We start from the raw sequence: 18,182 nt of genomic DNA, 5'->3' as shown, positions 1-18,182 counted from the left end.
AAAATGTTATATAATATGTAGGAGTAAACTCAACAAGGGAGCAGATAATTAAGGTGAAACCAATAGTGAGAAAAAATGCCAAAACTGCTCATGTCATTTAAAGATCTATCTTTTTAAACAATAAATAAACTGTCCCTTTAAGCACAGAAACTGGAAAAATGTAGGTCTTTAAGGACTTAAAATGGACATGAAACACAACATTTTCCTTTCATGACAGAACATCCAATTTTAAACAACTTTCCAAATCACTACTATTATCAAATTTACTTTATTATCTTTGTATTCTTTGTTCTAAAGCATACCTAGGTAGGTTAAGCAGTAGAAATATACTACTTGGAGCTAGCTGCTGATTGGTGACTGTACATATATGCCTCCCATCATTGGCTTAGCCTATATTTTCAGCTAGGATACCAAGAGAATGAAGCAAATCTATATTATAATTGCGTTTGTAATGCGTCCGTCGCCAGTTGCGCACACATCCTCAAAAGAATGTTGGCTGCGCAAGGCAGCCAAAAAAATGTTGGCTGTGCACACAGCCAAAAGAATCCACCTGGATGCAGCGTAGGCAAACAAAGCCTTAACAGAAAAAAAACATGCAACCGCCCACATGAAATAAAAAAACATGTGACACCCACAAGCAAGATATAATAAAAAACACATAACTGCCCGCACGAAGCATAACAAAAAAAACCTAACCTCCCGCACGAAGTATTAACAAACACCTAAACTGCCAGCCCCTACATTACAAGATAATAAAGTAATTAACCTCTAATCCGCAAATAAAACAACGCAAATGACATAATTAAAATATTAACCCCTAAACCACCAACCCCCCACATTGCAATAAACCTAATTAACCTATTAACTCCTAAATTGCCAACCCCCACATCACAATAAACCTAATTAACCTATTAACCCCTAAACTACCAAACCCCATCATTGCAATAAACCTAATTAACCTATTAACTCCTAAACCGCCAACCCACCCAACACAAATAAATAATTTAATTACTAAGCCCCCTAACCTAACACCCCCTAAATTAACCCAAATACTAAGTTACAATTAAAATATTAAAAAATAACATTAAATTACAAAAAATAATCTAAAATTACAAAAAAAAAAAAAAAAATTAAAATTAAAAAATTAAACCTAATCCCTATCGGCTAGATTTAGAGTTTTGTCGATAAGGACCCGCGTATTTAACGCTGGCTTTTTTCTGGCCACACCTTTAAAATAACTCTGGTATTGAGAGTCCACAGAATGGCTGCGTTAGGCTCCAAAAAAGGAGCGTAGAGCATATTTAACGCCACTGCAACTCTCGATACCAGAGTTGCTTACGGACGCGGCCAGCCTCAAAAACGTGCTCGTGCACGATTCCCCCATAGGAAACAATGGGGCTGTTTGAGCTGAAAAAAAACCTAACACCTGCAAAAAAGCCGCGTTCAGCTCCTAACGCAGCCCCATTGTTTGCTATGGGGAAACACTTCCTACGTCTGCACCTAGCACTCTAACATGTACCCCGAGTCTAAACACCCCTAGCCTTACACTTATTAACCCCTAATCTGCCGCCCCCGCTATCGCTGACCCCTGCATATTATTATTAACTCCTAATCTGCCGCTCCGTAAACCGTCGCTACTTACTTTATCCCTATGTACCCCTAATCTGCTGCCCCTAACATCGCCGACCCTATATTATATTTATTAACCCCTAATCTGCCCCCCACAACGTCGCATCCACCTGCCTACACTTATTAACCCCTAATCTGCCGACCTGACCGCACCGCTATTATTATAAAGTTATTAACCCCTAATCCGCCTCACTAACCCTATAATAAATAGTATTAACCCCTAATCTGCCCTCCCTAACATCGCTGACACCTAACTTCAATTATTAACCCCTAATCTGCCGACCTAATCTCGCCGCTATTCTAATAAATGTATTAACCCCTAAAGCTAAGTCTAACCCTAACACTAACACCCCCCTAAATTAAATATAATTTAAATCTAACAAAATTAATTAACTCTTATTAAATAAATTATTCCTATTTAAAGCTAAATACTTACCTGTAAAATAAATCCTAATATAGCTACAATATAAATTATAATTATATTATAGCTATTTTAGGATTAATATTTATTTTACAGGTAACTTTGTATTTATTTTAACCAGGTACAATAGCTATTAAATAGTTAAGAACTATTTAATAGCTAAAATAGTTAAAATAATTACAAATTTACCTGTAAAATAAATCCTAACCTAAGTTACAATTAAATCTAACACTACACTATCAATAAATAAATTAAATAAAATACCTATAATTATCTACAATTAAACCTAACACTACACTATCAATAAATAAATTAAATAAAATACCTATATTTATCTACAATTAAACCTAACACTACACTATCAATAAATAAATTAAATACAATTCCTACAAATAAATACAATGAAATAAACTAACTAAAGTACAAAAAATAAAAAAGAACTAAGTTACAAAAAAATAAAAAAATATTTACAAACATTAGAAAAATATTACAACAATTTTAAACTAACTACACCTACTCTAAGCCCCCTAATAAAATAACAAAGACCCCCAAAATAAAAAAAATGCCCTACCGTATTCTAAATTACTAAAGTTCAAAGCTCTTTTACCTTACTAGCCCTGAACAGGGCCCTTTGCGGGGCATGCCCCAAGAAGTTCAGCTCTTTTGCCTGTAAAAAAAACCATACAATACCCCCCCCAACATTACAACCCACCACCCACATACCTCTAATCTTACCCAAACCCCCCTTAAATAAACCTAACACTAAGCCCCTGAAGATCTTCCTACCTTATCTTCACCATACCAGGTTCACCGATCGATCCAGAAGAGCTCCTCCGATGTCCTGATCCAAGCCCAAGCGGGGGGCTGAAGAGGTCCATGATCCGGCTGAAGTCTTCATCCAAGCGGGAGCTGAAGAGGTCCATGATCCGGATGAAGTCTTCTATCAACGGCATCTTCAATCTTCTTTCTTCGGGAGCCATCAGGAGCCATCATCTTCCATCCGACGCGGAACATCCTCTTCTCCCGACGCCTACTAGCCGAATGACGGTTCCTTTAAATGACGTCATCAGCCAATCAGAATATTCCTACCTTAATTCCGATTGGCTGATTGAATCCTATCAGCCAATTGGAATTCGAGGGATGCCATCTTGGATGACATCATTTAAAGGAACCGTCATTGGGCTAGTAGGCGTCAGGAGAAGAGGATGTTCCGCGTCGGATGGAAGATGATGGCTCCCGAAGAAAGAAGATTGAAGATGCCGTTGATAGAAGACTTCATCCGGATCATGGACCTCTTCAGCTCCCGCTTGGATGAAGACTTCAGCCGGATCATGGACCTCTTCAGCTCCCGCTTGGATGATGACTTCAGCCGGATCATGGACCTCTTCAGCCCCCCGCTTGGGCTTGGATCAGGACATCGGAGGAGCTCTTCTGGATCGATCGGTGAACCTGGTATGGTGAAGATAAGGTAGGAAGATCTTCAGGGGCTTAGTGTTAGGTTTATTTAAGGGGGGTTTGGGTTAGATTAGGGGTATGTGGGTGGTGGGTTGTAATGTTGGGGGGGGTATTGTATGGTTTTTTTTACAGGCAAAAGAGCTGAACTTCTTGGGGCATGCCCCGCAAAGGGCCCTGTTCAGGGCTGGTAAGGTAAAAGAGCTTTGAACTTTAGTAATTTAGAATAGGGTAGGGCATTTTTTTATTTTGGGGGGCTTTGTTATTTTACTAGGGGGCTTAGAGTAGGTGTAATTAGTTTAAAATTGTTGTAATATTTTTCTTATGTTTGTAAATATTTTTTTATTTTTTGTAACTTAGTTCTTTTTTATTTTTTGTACTTTAGTTAGTTTATTTCATTGTAGTTATTTGTAGGTATTGTATTTAATTAATTTATTGATAGTGTAGTGTTAGGTTTAATTGTAGGTAATTGTAGGTATTTTATTTAATTAATTTATTGATAGTGTAGTGTTAGGTTTAATTGTAACTTAGGTTAGGATTTATTTTACAGGTAATTTTGTAATTATTTTAACTAGGTAGCTATTAAATAGTTCTTAACTATTTAATAGCTATTGTACCTGGTTAAAATAAATACAAAGTTACCTGTAAAATAAATATTAATCCTAAAATAGCTATAATATAATTATAATTTATATTGTAGCTATATTATGATTTATTTTACAGGTAAGTATTTAGCTTTAAATAGGAATAATTTATTTAATAAGAGTTAATTAATTTCGTTAGATTTAAATTATATTTAACTTAGGGGGGTGTTAGTGTTAGGGTTAGACTTAGCTTTAGGGGTTAATACATTTATTAGAATAACGGTGAGCTCCGGTCGGCAGATTAGGGGTTAATGTTTGAAGTTAGGTGTCGGTGATGTTAGGGAGGGCAGATTAGGGGTTAATACTATTTATTATAGGGTTAGTGAGGTGGATTAGGGGTTAATAACTTTATTATAATAGCGGTGCGGTCCGGTCGGCAGATTAGGGGTTAATAAGTGTAGGCAGGTGGAGGCGACGTTGAGGGCGGCAGATTAGGGGTTAATAAATATAATATAGGGGTCGGCGGTGTTAGGGGCAGCAGATTAGGGGTACATAGCTATAATGTAGGTGGCGGCGCTTTGCGGTCGGCAGATTAGGGGTTAATTATTGTAGGTAGCTGGCGGCGACGTTGTGGGGGGCAGATTAGGGGTTAATAAATATAATACAGGGGTCGGCGGTGTTAGGGGCAGCAGATTAGGGGTACATAAGTATAACGTAGGTGGCGGTCGGCAGATTAGGCGTTAAAAAAATTTAATTGAGTGGCGGCGATGTGGGGGGACCTCGGTTTAGGGGTACATAGGTAGTTTATGGGTGTTAGTGTACTTTAGAGCACAGTAGTTAAGAGCTTTATGAACCGGCGTTAGCCCAGAAAGCTCTTAACTCCTGACTTTTTTCTGCGGCTGGAGTTTTGTCGTTAGATTTCTAACGCTCACTTCAGACACGACTCTAAATACCGGAGTTAGAAAGATCCCATTGAAAAGATAGGATACGCAAATGACGTAAGGGGATCTGCGGTATGGAAAAGTCGCGGCTGAAAAGTGAGCGTTAGACCCTTTTTTGACTGACTCCAAATACCGGCGGTAGCCTAAAACCAGCGTTAGGAGCCTCTAACGCTGGTTTTCACGGCTACCGCCAAACTCCAAATCTAGGCCTATGAAAATAAAAAAGCCCCCCAAAATTAAAACCCCCCTAATCTAAACTAAACTACCAATGGCCCTTAAATGGGCCTTTTCAAGGGCATTGTCCTAAGTTAAACAGCTCTTTTACATTTAAAAAATATTAAGTCTAGCCTAACAGTAAAAACCCCCACCCACCAAACCCCCCAAAATAAAAAAACCTAAACTACCCATTGCCACTAAAGGGGAATTTGTTTGGGCATTGCCTTTATAAGGGCATTCAGCTCTTTTACAAGCCAATTAAATCCGTAGTCTTAAAAACAAATAAAAAAGTCTAAGGAGTCTGTTTATCAAGCCGTCAACCGCAAATATGCTGGAATTCTGCAGCATAATTGTGGAGAGCTTGATTCGCCTTATTTATCAAAGCCTACAGTCTGGCAAAAGGGGAAACCTGTGACATAACATACGATCTGCCGGTCTCAGTCCGACACAGATCGATGCTTACGTCACTACAGATGTTCCGAATGCAAATTCGGTACTATCTGACTACTTTTGCTAGCAGGTACGCTCGCCACTATTCTGGCCCAGCATTCCTGGTTTTCAATCCGCCGCCCTGTGGGGGATAGCTTTGATTTGTTTTTTTTTGTAATTTTACATTTTTTATTTTTTGTAACATTAACTTGGGGGTTTATATAAAATAGACTGCCCTCTGGGCATGCATATTTCCTAGTCAGATAATATAAGTTATTTGTAACACTGTGTAAAGTTGGATGCTATGTTTGAAACATTAAAGAAAAAATGTGGGTTTCCTGTCCCTTTAATACATTTGTACTGTTAAAACATACACTCTATCTTACAGGCATTGTGTTTGGTGTGCTCTGTACAGCAATGGCTGTAGCTGCGTCATTGATGGGTGGTGTTGTACAGGTAAGAAATATACAATCTTTGTATAAAATGCACTTGGACTTGCATATATGCATGTACTGTATAATTGGCATAATGTTGAAATGATAGGTATTTCAAGTTTTCACGTGTAATGTTTGGGATAACAAATATTTAAATTGAAACAAATATAAGAAGTCTCAGTTTTGTTTAAAATGTGTTAAAATTAAATTTAAGAAAAGATAAAAAAAATTCTGCAAACAAACATTTTCTGTTAAAATTTTTTGTCATATTATTTCTCTGAGAAAAAGTTAGATTTGATCATTATCAGCCTTTTTACACTGCAAAAAAAGGCATTTTTTTCCCGCCTCACTTTTAGGGGTCATTTAATTAATGTGCGAGCTGACATGATACAACGTAGCCTATCATGTCTGCTGCACATCGATAAATGCTGAGAGCATACGCTATCAGCATTTATCATTGCACCAGCAATTCTTGTGAACTGCTGGAGCAATGCCGCCCCTTGCAGATTTCGTATTTGATCGGGTTGATTTCTGTCCGCCACCTCAGAGCAGGCGAACAGGTTATGAAGCAGCGGTCTTTAGACCACTGCTTCATAACTCCGTACGGAGCTTGATAAATTGACCCCTTAGTGCCTAATTATCAAGAACTCTCTGGCATGGACAGAAATCACACAATTTTAGACAAAACACAATGGGCCACATTACAAGTAGCGCACTAACACTTACACGCAAGGGATATTGGGTTTATCACAGCTGTTCGTGCATGTAAGATGCAGTGATCGTATTACAAGTTGAAAGTAAACACGATCGCTTGAATTTAATGCGCATCGGGATAACATGACCTCAGAGCTCTGGTTAACTGTTTCACAAAAAAAATAACAGTCACGAAACACATCAAAAATACTTTTAAAAGTACAGTTACACTCATAATAACACAATCTAATTAAAACATTTTTTTTTAATTTCAGCAAAAAGTTATAAGGGCTCAAAGATATGAGGTCTCAGGCTGCAAAGGGCTTTGACATAGAGATACATACATAAACATGTGTAAATATATACTGTATATGTGTATATATATATATATATATATACACACATATATATATATATATATATATATATATACACACATATATATATATATATATATATATATATATATATATATGCCAAAGCAGATGAGCCCAGCACAGTTTAAGCAATCCCAACCACTGTGGTGCTCCTCAAAATGAATAACAGTATTGCAGATTTAGGAAAAGCACTCCTCCGGATTTACTCAAACAAATACATTTATTGTATAAACGTTTTCGGAGTTGCCTCCATCCTCAGATACAGTTTCTAAGGACGGAGGCAACTCCGAAAACGTTTATACAATAAATGTATTTGTTTGAGTAAATCCGGAGGAGTGCTTTTCCTAAATCTGCAATACTATATATATATATATATATATATACACAGTATATATACACAGTATATATGCGTGTTCAGATGCATTTATATATATACTAGTCATAAAGCCCGTTCACATGGGCCATTTTTTGCAGTACAGCGGTCCCACCCCTTGTGCGCTCTCCCTCCCCCTCTCTTTTGCTCTCTCTCTCTCTCGCCCTCTCTTTTGCTCTTTCTCTCCCCCTCTCTTTTGAGCTTTCTCTCTCCCCCCTCTCTTTTGCGCTCTCTCTCTCCCCCCTCTCTTTTGCGCTCTCTCTCTCCCCTCTCTTTTGCACTCTCTCTCTCCCCCCTCTCACTCTCCCCCTCTCTTTTAAGCTCTCTCTCTCCCCCTCTCTTTTGAGCTCTCTCTCCCCCCTCTCTTTTGCGCTCTCTCTCTCTCCCCCTCTCTTTTGCACTCTCTCTCTCCCCCCTCTCTTTTGCACTCTCTCTACCCCCTCTCTTTTGCACACTCACTCTCCCCCTCTCTTTTGTGCTCTCTCTCTCCCCCTCTCTTTTGCGCTCTCTCTCTCCCCCATCTCTTTTGCACTTTCTCTCTCCCCCATCTCTTTTGCGCTCTCTCCCCCCCTCCTCTTTTGTGCTCTCCCCCCCTTTCCCCTCTCTTTTGCGCTCTCTCTCCCCCTCTCTTTTGCGCTCTCTCTCTCCCCCTCTCTTTTGTGCTCTCTCTCTCTCTCCTCTCTTTTACGCTCTCTCTCCCCCTCTCTTTTGCACTCTCTCTCCCCCCTCTCTTTTGCACTCTCTCTCCCCCCTCTCTTTTGCGCTCTCTCTCCCCCCTCTCTTTTGTGCTCTCTCTCCCCCCTCTCTTTTGTGCTCTCTCTCCCCCTCTCTTTTGTGCTCTCTCTCTCCCCCATCTCTTTTGCACTCTCTCTCTCCCCCATCTCTTTTGCTCTCTCTCCCCCCCTCTCTCTCTCCCCTCTCTTTTGCGCTCTCTCTCCCCCCTCACTTTTGCGCTCTCTCTCCCCCCTCTCTTTTGCGCTCTCTCTCCCCCTTTCTTTTGCGCTCTTCCCCCCTCTCTTTTGTGCTCTCTCTCCACCCCTCTCTTTTGTGCTCTCCCTCCCCACCTCTTTGTGCTCTCTCTCCCCCTCACTTTTGCGCTCTCTCTCCCCCCCTCTCTTTTGCGCTCTCTCTCCCCCTTTCTTTTGCGCTCTTCCCCCCCTCTCTTTTGTGCTCTCTCTCCACCCCTCTCTTTTGTGCTCTCTCTCCCCCCTCTCTTTTGCGCTCTTCTCCCCCTCCCTTTTGCGCTCTCTCTCTACCCCCTCTTTTGCGCTCTCTCTTCCCCCCTCTCTTTTGCGCTCTCTTCCCCCCCCCCTCTCTCTCTCTCTCTCCACCCCTCTCTCTCTCTCCCCTCCTCTCTCTCTCTCTCTCCCCCTCTCTCTACCCCCTCTTTCTCTCCCCCCTCTCTCTCTCCCCCTCTCTCTCTCCCACCTCTCTCCCTCTCTCTATCTCTCTCCCCTCTCTATCTCTCCCCCCTCTCTATCTCTCAATCTCTCTCCCATCTCTATCTCTCTCCCCTCTCTATCTCTCTCCCCTCTATCGCGCAACCGCGCCCGGGCACGCCCCCTTCACGCCGCTCACGCCCCCGCTCACGCCCGGACATGCCCACTTCTGTCGCAGATCAGCTAGGGACTCAAAGGCCAGGTGTGTATGTCCTCGTGCTATATCTACTGCGCATGACATCTTCAGACAAACACACTTGGCCTTTTATTATATAGGATATATATATATATATATATATATATATACTGTATATGTATTTACATACATAAATACATATGTACACATATTTATGTAAAAGTGCAATGGAGCACTTTACCAGGAGGGGCAAAGTTCCCCAAACCACAAAATGCCTATAAATACACCTCCCACCACACCCACAACTCAGTTTAACGAATAGCCAAGTAGTGAGGTGATAAAATAAGGAGTAAAAAAGCATCAAAAAGAGGAACTAGAAATATAATTGTGCTTTTATACAAAAATCATAACCACAATAAAAAATGGGTGGGCCTCATGGACTCTTGCCAATATGAAAGAAATTAATTTATCAGGTAAGTTCTTACATAAATTATGTTTTCTTTCATGTAATTGGCAAGAGTCCATGAGCTAGTGATGTATAGGATAAAAGTACCCAAGATGTGGAAGTCCACAGAAGAGTCACTAGAGAGGGATGGATAAAATAAAAACAGCTATTTCCACTGAAAAATTAAATCCAAACAAAAAAGTCTTTCTTATAAATTTCAAGAAAAAAACTTAAATCATAAGCAGAAGAATCAAACTGAGACAGCTGCCTGAAGAACTTTTCTACCAAAGACTACTTCCGAAGAAGCAAATACATCAAAATGGTAAAATTGAGTTGTGGGTGTGGTGGGAGGTGTATTTATAGGCATTTTATAGGCATATATATATATATATATATATATATGCATGTTCAGATGTATTTATGTATTTATATATATATATATATATATATATATATATATATATATATATATATATATACTGTATATGGGATCCATGTACAAAGCAGCGAAAGCTGCTCCGGAGCCTTTGCGGGGCAGGTTCGCATATGCGAGCCTGCTTCCCGCAATGTAAGAAGCAGCGGTCATTAGACCGCTGCTTCCTACACTCTACGCCACCTCTTAGGTGGCGAAGCAAAATCACAGAGAGCACGCTCGCTCTCGGTGATTGACAGCCCCTTCAGTCACGTGATTGGTCGCGCGATTGAAGGGGCGGGCATTACACACTCCGATGAGTGTGTAATGATACATACGGGCAAGCGGATCAACAGATCCGCTGCCCGTGTGTAGCGGAGGCGGGCGGACAGCTTCGCGATTTAAGAAGCTGTCCGCCCGCCGTTTAGTACATGGCGCCCTATGTATTTACATACATCAATACATATGTACACATATTTAGACGTATGTAAAAGTGCAATGGAGCACTTTGCCGTCAAGTAGATAAAAAACATGTAAAATAATATTTATGGAATATTCATATTTAACAAAGGTTTTAACTATGTATTTACTGTAAATATTTCACATTCCAATGTTCTGCATATAGCAAAATATTTTATATGTATTTCTAAATAGATATTCCTATATATATATATATATATATCTGTACCTATTTATAATAATATAGATATATAGGTATAGATATATTGTACCAAAATACCATCATATATATATAGAAATATGTATTTATGAATAAATAGAACATATTCTGTTATGTGAAGAACATTGGAATGTGAAATATTCATATTTTCATGTTGGGTTAGCGCACTTGAGAATATGCAATCGGGTTTGCGCTAGAGTAGGGTGTTAGATTTTTTTCCACCTTTTATGCTCCATTCACTTCTATGGGTGAAATACATTAATGCAAACATGATAATTCGAAGTACGGCTTTTTATGGGCTTAGCACACACTGAAACTTTTTACTTTCAACGAGTGCTACTTGACGTGCAAAAAGCTTAGTTCTAGCAGAGTTAGTATGTGAACAGGAGCGATAAATATCTCTCTACTTGTAATCTGGCCCAATATAATGTGTTTTCTTTTCATGTCAATTTAAAGGAACAGTACAGTTAAAATTAAACCTTCATGATTTAGAGTATGACATTTTTAACAACTTTCCAATTTACTTTTGTTATTTAATTTGCCTTAATCTCCCCAATGTCTTTAGCTTGCTTCCAGTAATGCATTGCCGCTCCTTTAAAAAAAGGATAACTAAAAGAATGAAGCAGATTTGATGATTGAAATAAACTGGAAATTTGTTAAATTGTATCTATCTGAATCATGCAAGAAATATTTGCTGTTTCATGTCACTTTAATTCTCACTTTTCTTTATAATTTAGTGAAGAGTGCTATGTAGAATGACCGTTAATGGATTTTTAGGGAATCTACCCCAAGGATTGTGTAACTATACATTAATTAATTTTTCTATTTCTTGATAATTCAATTATCACAGTAAAATCAATACATTAAGCAACCAGCTGATTTCATGTGCTAACGTATTTAATCAGTTAAAACAACTTATTTTTTACAAATACTTTTTTCCCCACAGGCTGCTCTTAGTATCCATGGGATGTGTGGGGGTCCCATGCTGGGCTTATTTACTTTGGGCATTTTGTTTCCATGGACAAACTGGAAGGTAAATAAAATATTTGTTTCCAAAAAATTGTTTTACTGGGAAATATCACAATTATTGTCATACTTTAAATCAGACATCCTCAAACTTGGCCTCCAGAGGTTTTGGAACTACATTTCCCATGATGCTCAGCCAGCATATCAGCTGGCTGAGCATCATGGGAAATGTAGTTCCAAAACCTCTGGAGTGCCAAGTTTGAGGATGTCTGCTTTAAATGGATATAATGGTGGGTATCAGTGATAGTTCCAGTAATTAACTTTGGATGGACAAGAACCTATCCTGAGTCAGAGAGGCATTGTTCTGTGGGCAGCTTGACAGGTTTTATGTTAGCAAAGTTAATGTGTTAGGGGTTAGCCTAATAGGGCCTAGTTTCCATTGAGGTAGTAAAGTTTGGAAAATGGTGGTAACTTAAAAAGTCTCCATAGCCTTTAATAGAGATAAATGTTTTTATCACTAGTTTCCACAATTTACTACATCAGTGGAAACTAGACCTATGTGTTCTGTTTATAGAGCTAAATGCTCAGGGGGAGTAACTAGATCAAACATCCTCAAACTTGGCCCTACAGAAGTTTGGAACTACATTTCCCATGATGCTTAGGCAGCATATTAACTGGCTGAGCATCATGGGAAATGTAGTTCCAAAACCTCTGGAGGGCCAAATTTGAGGATGTCTGAACTAGATGGTTCATTTAGGGTTGCCACATCAGCCATGTTTTCCTGGACACTTATGAGTTACACATGCTGCAGTGTTTCTGGACAGCACTATTCATATTCCACCCTGCAGCATGTGTAACTTTATAAGTGGTCTGTATTTTAAGGGACGGATGGCAACCCTAAGGCAACTTAGGCCTAGTTTCCATTGAGGTGTTAAAGTTTGGAAACTGGTGGTAACATAAACAATTTCAATAGACTTTAATGGAGATAAATGTTTTTATCACCGTGGCCAACGGGAGAGAGGTGGGAGAGACCAAAAGAGAGGATGGAAATGGGGAAATGTAGAAAGCGAGCAAAAGAGGGGGGAAGAGAGAGAGAGAGCAAAAGAGGGGGGAGAGAGAGAGCAAAAGAGGGGGGGGAGAGAGAGCAAAAGAGAAGGAGAGAGAGCACAAAAGAGGGGGAGAGAGAGTGCCAAAGAGGTGGGGAGAGAGAGCACAAAAGAGGGGGAGAGAGAGCTCAAAAGAGAGGGATAGAGAGAGCTCAAAAGAGAGGGGGGAGAGAGAGTGCAAAAGAGAGGGGGGAGAGAGAGAGCTCAAAAGAGAGGGGGGAGAGAGAGAGCTCAAAAGAGAGGGGGGAGAGAAAGAGCTCAAAAGAGGGGGAGAGAGAGAGCTCTCAAGAAAGGAGGGAGAGAGAGAGCGCAAAAGAGAAGGGGGAGAGAGAGAGAGCAAAAGAGAAGGGGGAGAGAGAGAGCGCAAAAGAGAAGGGGGAGGGAGAGAGCTCAAAAGAGAGGGAGAGAGAGCTCAAAAGAGAGGGGGAGAGAGAGCTTAAAAGAGAGGGGGGAGAGAGAGAGCAAAAGAGAGGGAGAGAGAGCTCAAAAGAGGGGGGGAGAGCTCAAAAGAAAGGGGGGGGGGGGAGAGAGAGCACAAAAGAGAAGGGGGAAAGAGAGCGCAAAAGAGAAGGGGGAAAGAGAGCGCAAAAGAGAAGGGGGAAAGAGAGCGCAAAAGAGAAGGGGGAAAGAGAGCGCAAAAGAGAAGGGGGAGAGAGAGCGCAAAAGAGGGAGAGAGAGAGCGCAAAAGAGGGAGAGAGAGAGCGCAAAAGAGGGGGAGAGAGCACAAAAGAGAGGGAAGAGAGAGCGCAAAAGAGAGGGGGAGAGAGCGCGAAAGAGAGGGGGGAGAGAGCACAAAAGAAAGGGGGAGAGAGAGCAAAAGAGAGGGGAGAGAGCGCCAAAGAGGGGGGAGAGAGAGAGCAAAAGAGGGGGGAAAGAGAGCAAAAGAGGGGGAGAGAGAGAGTAAAAGAGGGGGAGAGAGAGTAAAAGAGGGGGAGAGAGAGCAAATAGGGGAGAAAGAGCAAAATAGGGGAGAGAGAGAGCAAAATAGGGGAGAGAGAGAGCAAAATAGGGGAGCGAGAGAGCAAAAGACGGCGAGAGAGAGAGAGCAAAAGAGGGGGAAGAGAGAGAGAAAGCAAGCAAAAGAGGGGGGAGAGAGAGCAAAACAGGGGAGTGAGAGAGCAAAAGAGGGGGAGAGAGAGCGCAAAATAGGGGGGAGTGAGCTCAAAAGAGAGGGGGGGGGGAGAGAGAGGGAGCGCAAAAGAGAGGGGAGAGAGAGAGGGAGCAAGGGTTGGAACCGCGGTACTCAAAAAATTGGCCCGTCTACACGGGCTTTAGGACTAGTGGTATAATAAAAAAGAACTTGATCCAATAAAAACTGAAGTTGAGTACTATTAATTTATGAAAGTCTTGCAGGTGTCTACAGTAAGTTTTACAACTAAAGTTATTTGCAACAATTAAAACAACAATTTGGATATCTTTTTAATGCAGCTGACATTCTGATGTTGCAGTTTTTTATTGGAATAAATTACTCTTATATTAGAAAAGGGTCAGAATTCCAACATTAAAGGTATATGATACCTACATTTTTTCTTTCTCAATTCAGATAGATCATGCAATTTTAAACAACTTTCTAATTTACTTTCTATTTTCAATTTTTCTTCATTCTCTTAGTATATTTTGCTGAAAAGCAGGGACGCATGATTAGGAGCCGGCCCATTTCTGGAGCAATATATGGCAGCAGTTTTGCAAGAATGCTCTCTATTTGCAAGAGCCAATAGATGGCAGCACTATTTCCTGCCATGTGGTGCTCTAGAACCCTGCCTAAGTATCTCTTTAACACACAATATCATGTGAATAAAGCAAATTGAATAATAGAAATAAATTGGAAACTTTTTTTTAAATGGTACGTTCTATCGGAATCCCAAAAATAAATGTTATGGGTTTCATATCCCTTTAATACAAATGTTGTTTAAAACATGGTGATTTCATTGTTTTCATGAAAACGTAAGCTTGTTTATTGTTACAATATTATTTGTAGAGCTTTATAGAATTAAAGAAAGCAAAAAGGTTGGAGACTACGCTTACCTAGCATCTGTTTAATTCCTTAGAGCAGGGGCGTATTTTGGCCTAGGCAAACAAGGCATTTGCCTAGGGAGGCAGATTTTGGGTAGCAGCACTTTTTGAGTCTCACTACACACACACTCACTACACCCACACACACTCACTGCACTACATACTCACTGCACTACACACACATATTGCTCTGTACACAGTTACGCTATACATACACACACTCACTACACCCACACACACACGCTCACTGCACTACATACTCACTGCACTACACACACACACTGCTCTGTACACAGTCACGCTATACATACACACACTCACTACACACACACACACGCTCACTACACTACATACTCACTGCACTACACACACACACTGCTCTGTACACAGTCACGCTATACATACACACACTCACTACACACACACACACGCTCACTACACTACATACTCACTGCACTACACACACACACACTGCTCTGTACACTCACGCTACACACACACACACACTCACTACACCCACACACACGCTCTCACTGCATGACATATTCACTGCACTATACACACACACTGCTCTGTACACTCACACTACACACACACACTCACTACACCCACACACACATGCTCACTGCACTATATACTCACTGCACTACACACACACACAGCTCTGTACACTCACGTATACACATATGTGCCCTTGAACATGAACATTTATCTTGGAAATGTCACACACAAAAAAATCCCTCACCTAAAAATATTATGGCCAAAAAAGGCCTAAAACCTGGTGGGTGGGGCAGCAGAATTAATCTAAATATGCCACTGCCTTAGAGTATGTCATTTTTTCTGCTACTTGTCATGAAATTCATTGTATTTAACACCCACAAAGGGATTAAACACACAAATAAGTCCCACTCTGAGCATGAAACAGACAGTGAGTCAGAGTACTGCATCTCTTGAGTAGAAAGTTATCTATGTATTTAACCCATTTGAATATAGAGATCCATGGAGAGCAGTGTAAAAATAATATGCTCTAACAAATTGCAGCATATAATGTTTGCATTACACTGTCCCTTTCAATACCATTTATATTTTGTATATTATTATTTTGTATTCCTCTCTGTTTGCCTGACTGGGGGTTTATTGTTCTAATTTTGCCATTTTTTAGGGGGCACTTGGAGGTCTCCTTACTGGATACACGTTGTCCTTTTGGGTTGGAATAGGAGCATTTATTTATCCAGCTCCAGTAAAGAAGACTCTTCCTTTACTTTTGAGGACAGATGAGTGCTTATTAGCAAACTCCACAATGAATCCATTATCAACAATACTTCCCACAGTGTTATCAACCACAGCTGCCCCAGAGCGGTAACTATTCAAGCATCAGTCAATCTGATTATACATCTTTATGTTAAAAGAAGTTTTATTTCAAATCCAAAAGCAATTACATGTAATCATCATCTAACAGTTACATTAGCATCAAAGGTCTACAATTCTTATACATATTACACATTAATTTCACACGATTGTTCTACGTGACCATGTTCAAGTCCAAATTTTGGGAGATATCATACATCCTTGTAAAACCTTTCTTGACTGTTATCTTATAGACCTCGGCTATATACAATTCCTTAATGTCTTAAGACTGCGAGATTAATAATAGTCAATTTCCTTTGCTTCCTGGAAGTGATTTTAACCTATTTTGCTTACCATTACAACGTAACAAACAGAAAACTTAACTACTAACATGTGTCTAACTACTAAAAAAACAAAAATCAGAAAAGAAGAAAGAAACAGTTGTCTGTGCAGTTGTTTTACTGTTTATAGTAGCTTATTAGTATTGTCGATTGGGTTTTGGGTTAGAATCATGATAAGGTCCTTGTATTTCCCTAAATGGCCTACTTTCTAAGTTGATAACTCCAGACATGGGGTATCCCTTTTCTCATAACAGCATTTATTTCTTTGGGCTGTTCCCTCTTAATATCCAGTAATACCAAATTTTCTGAAATTGGTCCGCATTACCCTGCATGCGTGACTCTCCTTCTGAGAAAGAATATGTATCCTGAATTTTATCTGTGACCTCTTGCCAAGTTGGGTTACCTATTTTCCAGTACTTAGCTAAGCATATTCTAGTTATTGTACACAAAATTTTGAGAAACTTATTAATTGATGGTATAAATCCTGGTAGGTCTCTGTTTAAGAGTGCTTGGTCCATGGTCAGTGTTATGTGTTCGTCTAATAGAAAGCTTATTAAGTCGTTTAACCTAATCCATGTATTCCTAATTATTGTGCAATCCCACCACATATGTCTATATGAACCCCGTTCCCCACACCCTCTATAGCATAATTTGCTATTGTTAGTTGAAAAATGAGACGTGTTAATTGGGGTTAAGTACTATCTAAAAATTGTTTTTATAGTGTTTTCCCTTAAGTCTGCACTTGCCAAACCCTTGCAAGAATCGTGGAATATTCTATTCCACTCTTCTTTCGAAAGTGTAAAACCCATATCCTCCTCCCATCTTTGAGTTATGTTTGATTTGGAGTTATTCTTATCCAATTGAATGTCCATGTATAACCTGGAAATCCCCCTTTTTCTCTAAGTTCTGAATTGCACAATCTTTCTAAATTAGTGCTAAGCTGTCTCTTATGAGTTTTAGTATAACAATTTATCGCTGAGGAAATTTGAAGATACGCAAACCAATGTAGTTTGTCCGGCTGAAGGATGTCTCGTAAATGATTATTGGTTACCATATTTCCCTGTACCATTAGATCTGCTACCCTATATAGCCCTTTGTTTGTCCATTTACCTACGTAGCTATGTAATTCTTTCGGTAGGAGATATTTTATGGGCCTGACCCATGAGTGTATAGGCAAGAGTGTTTGGGATTTCATGGCCATTCTCCAACACCTTTGTGACTCCAGTATGGAAGGAAATAGACTTAAATGAGGTCTTCCCTCTTTACCTAATTCCCATAAGATACCATCTGAATTTTCCTGTTCTGCCAGGTCTCTCTCTATTTTAGTCCAAATTACTTCACTTGTCTGTTTACTTAAGAGTGTCGTCTGAGCTGTCCTTGCTGCTTGATGGTAATCTGCTAAATTTGGTACTCCCACACCTCCCCACCGTCTATGCTGAGCTAAAATCTGTGATGCAATTCTTGCTCCTCTATTTCCCCTCAAGAAGGAGTTGAGATCCGCTTGTAGTTTCTTTAAGTCTTGGTAAGGGACCTTAACTGGTAGAGCACGGAATAAATATAATATTCTAGGGAGTATGTTCATTTTTATTGATGACAGACGGCCATACCATGAAAAATTACCTTTCTTCCAGTTTTGTAACTCCTGTCTACATTTGTGATATAAAGGGATATAATTTAGTTGATACAGCTTATGACAAGAGTCTGCTAACTTTATACCCAAGTATGTAAGGGATTGCTTGACCCATGAAA

The 18,182-nt window shown here is 39.9% G+C and overlaps 1 protein-coding gene across 2 annotated transcripts in view; it reads left to right on the top strand.

Annotated features, from left to right (window-relative positions):
- SLC5A12 (solute carrier family 5 member 12) overlaps positions 1 to 18,182 on the top strand; it is a 115,776-nt gene that overhangs the window by 76,218 nt on the left and 21,376 nt on the right. For both annotated transcript variants that reach the window (XM_053688904.1, XM_053688905.1), the window contains exons 10-12: positions 6,061 to 6,128; positions 11,607 to 11,693; positions 15,908 to 16,104. In XM_053688904.1, coding sequence (XP_053544879.1) covers positions 6,061 to 6,128; positions 11,607 to 11,693; positions 15,908 to 16,104 — 352 coding nt within the window. The remainder of the gene's footprint in view (positions 1 to 6,060; positions 6,129 to 11,606; positions 11,694 to 15,907; positions 16,105 to 18,182) is intronic.

This window comes from Bombina bombina, chromosome 7, assembly GCF_027579735.1.
Source record: "Bombina bombina isolate aBomBom1 chromosome 7, aBomBom1.pri, whole genome shotgun sequence".
NCBI classification, from domain to species: domain Eukaryota; kingdom Metazoa; phylum Chordata; class Amphibia; order Anura; family Bombinatoridae; genus Bombina; species Bombina bombina.
Note: the sequence above shows the minus strand (reverse complement) of the source record. Positions and strands in the feature narration are given on the sequence as shown.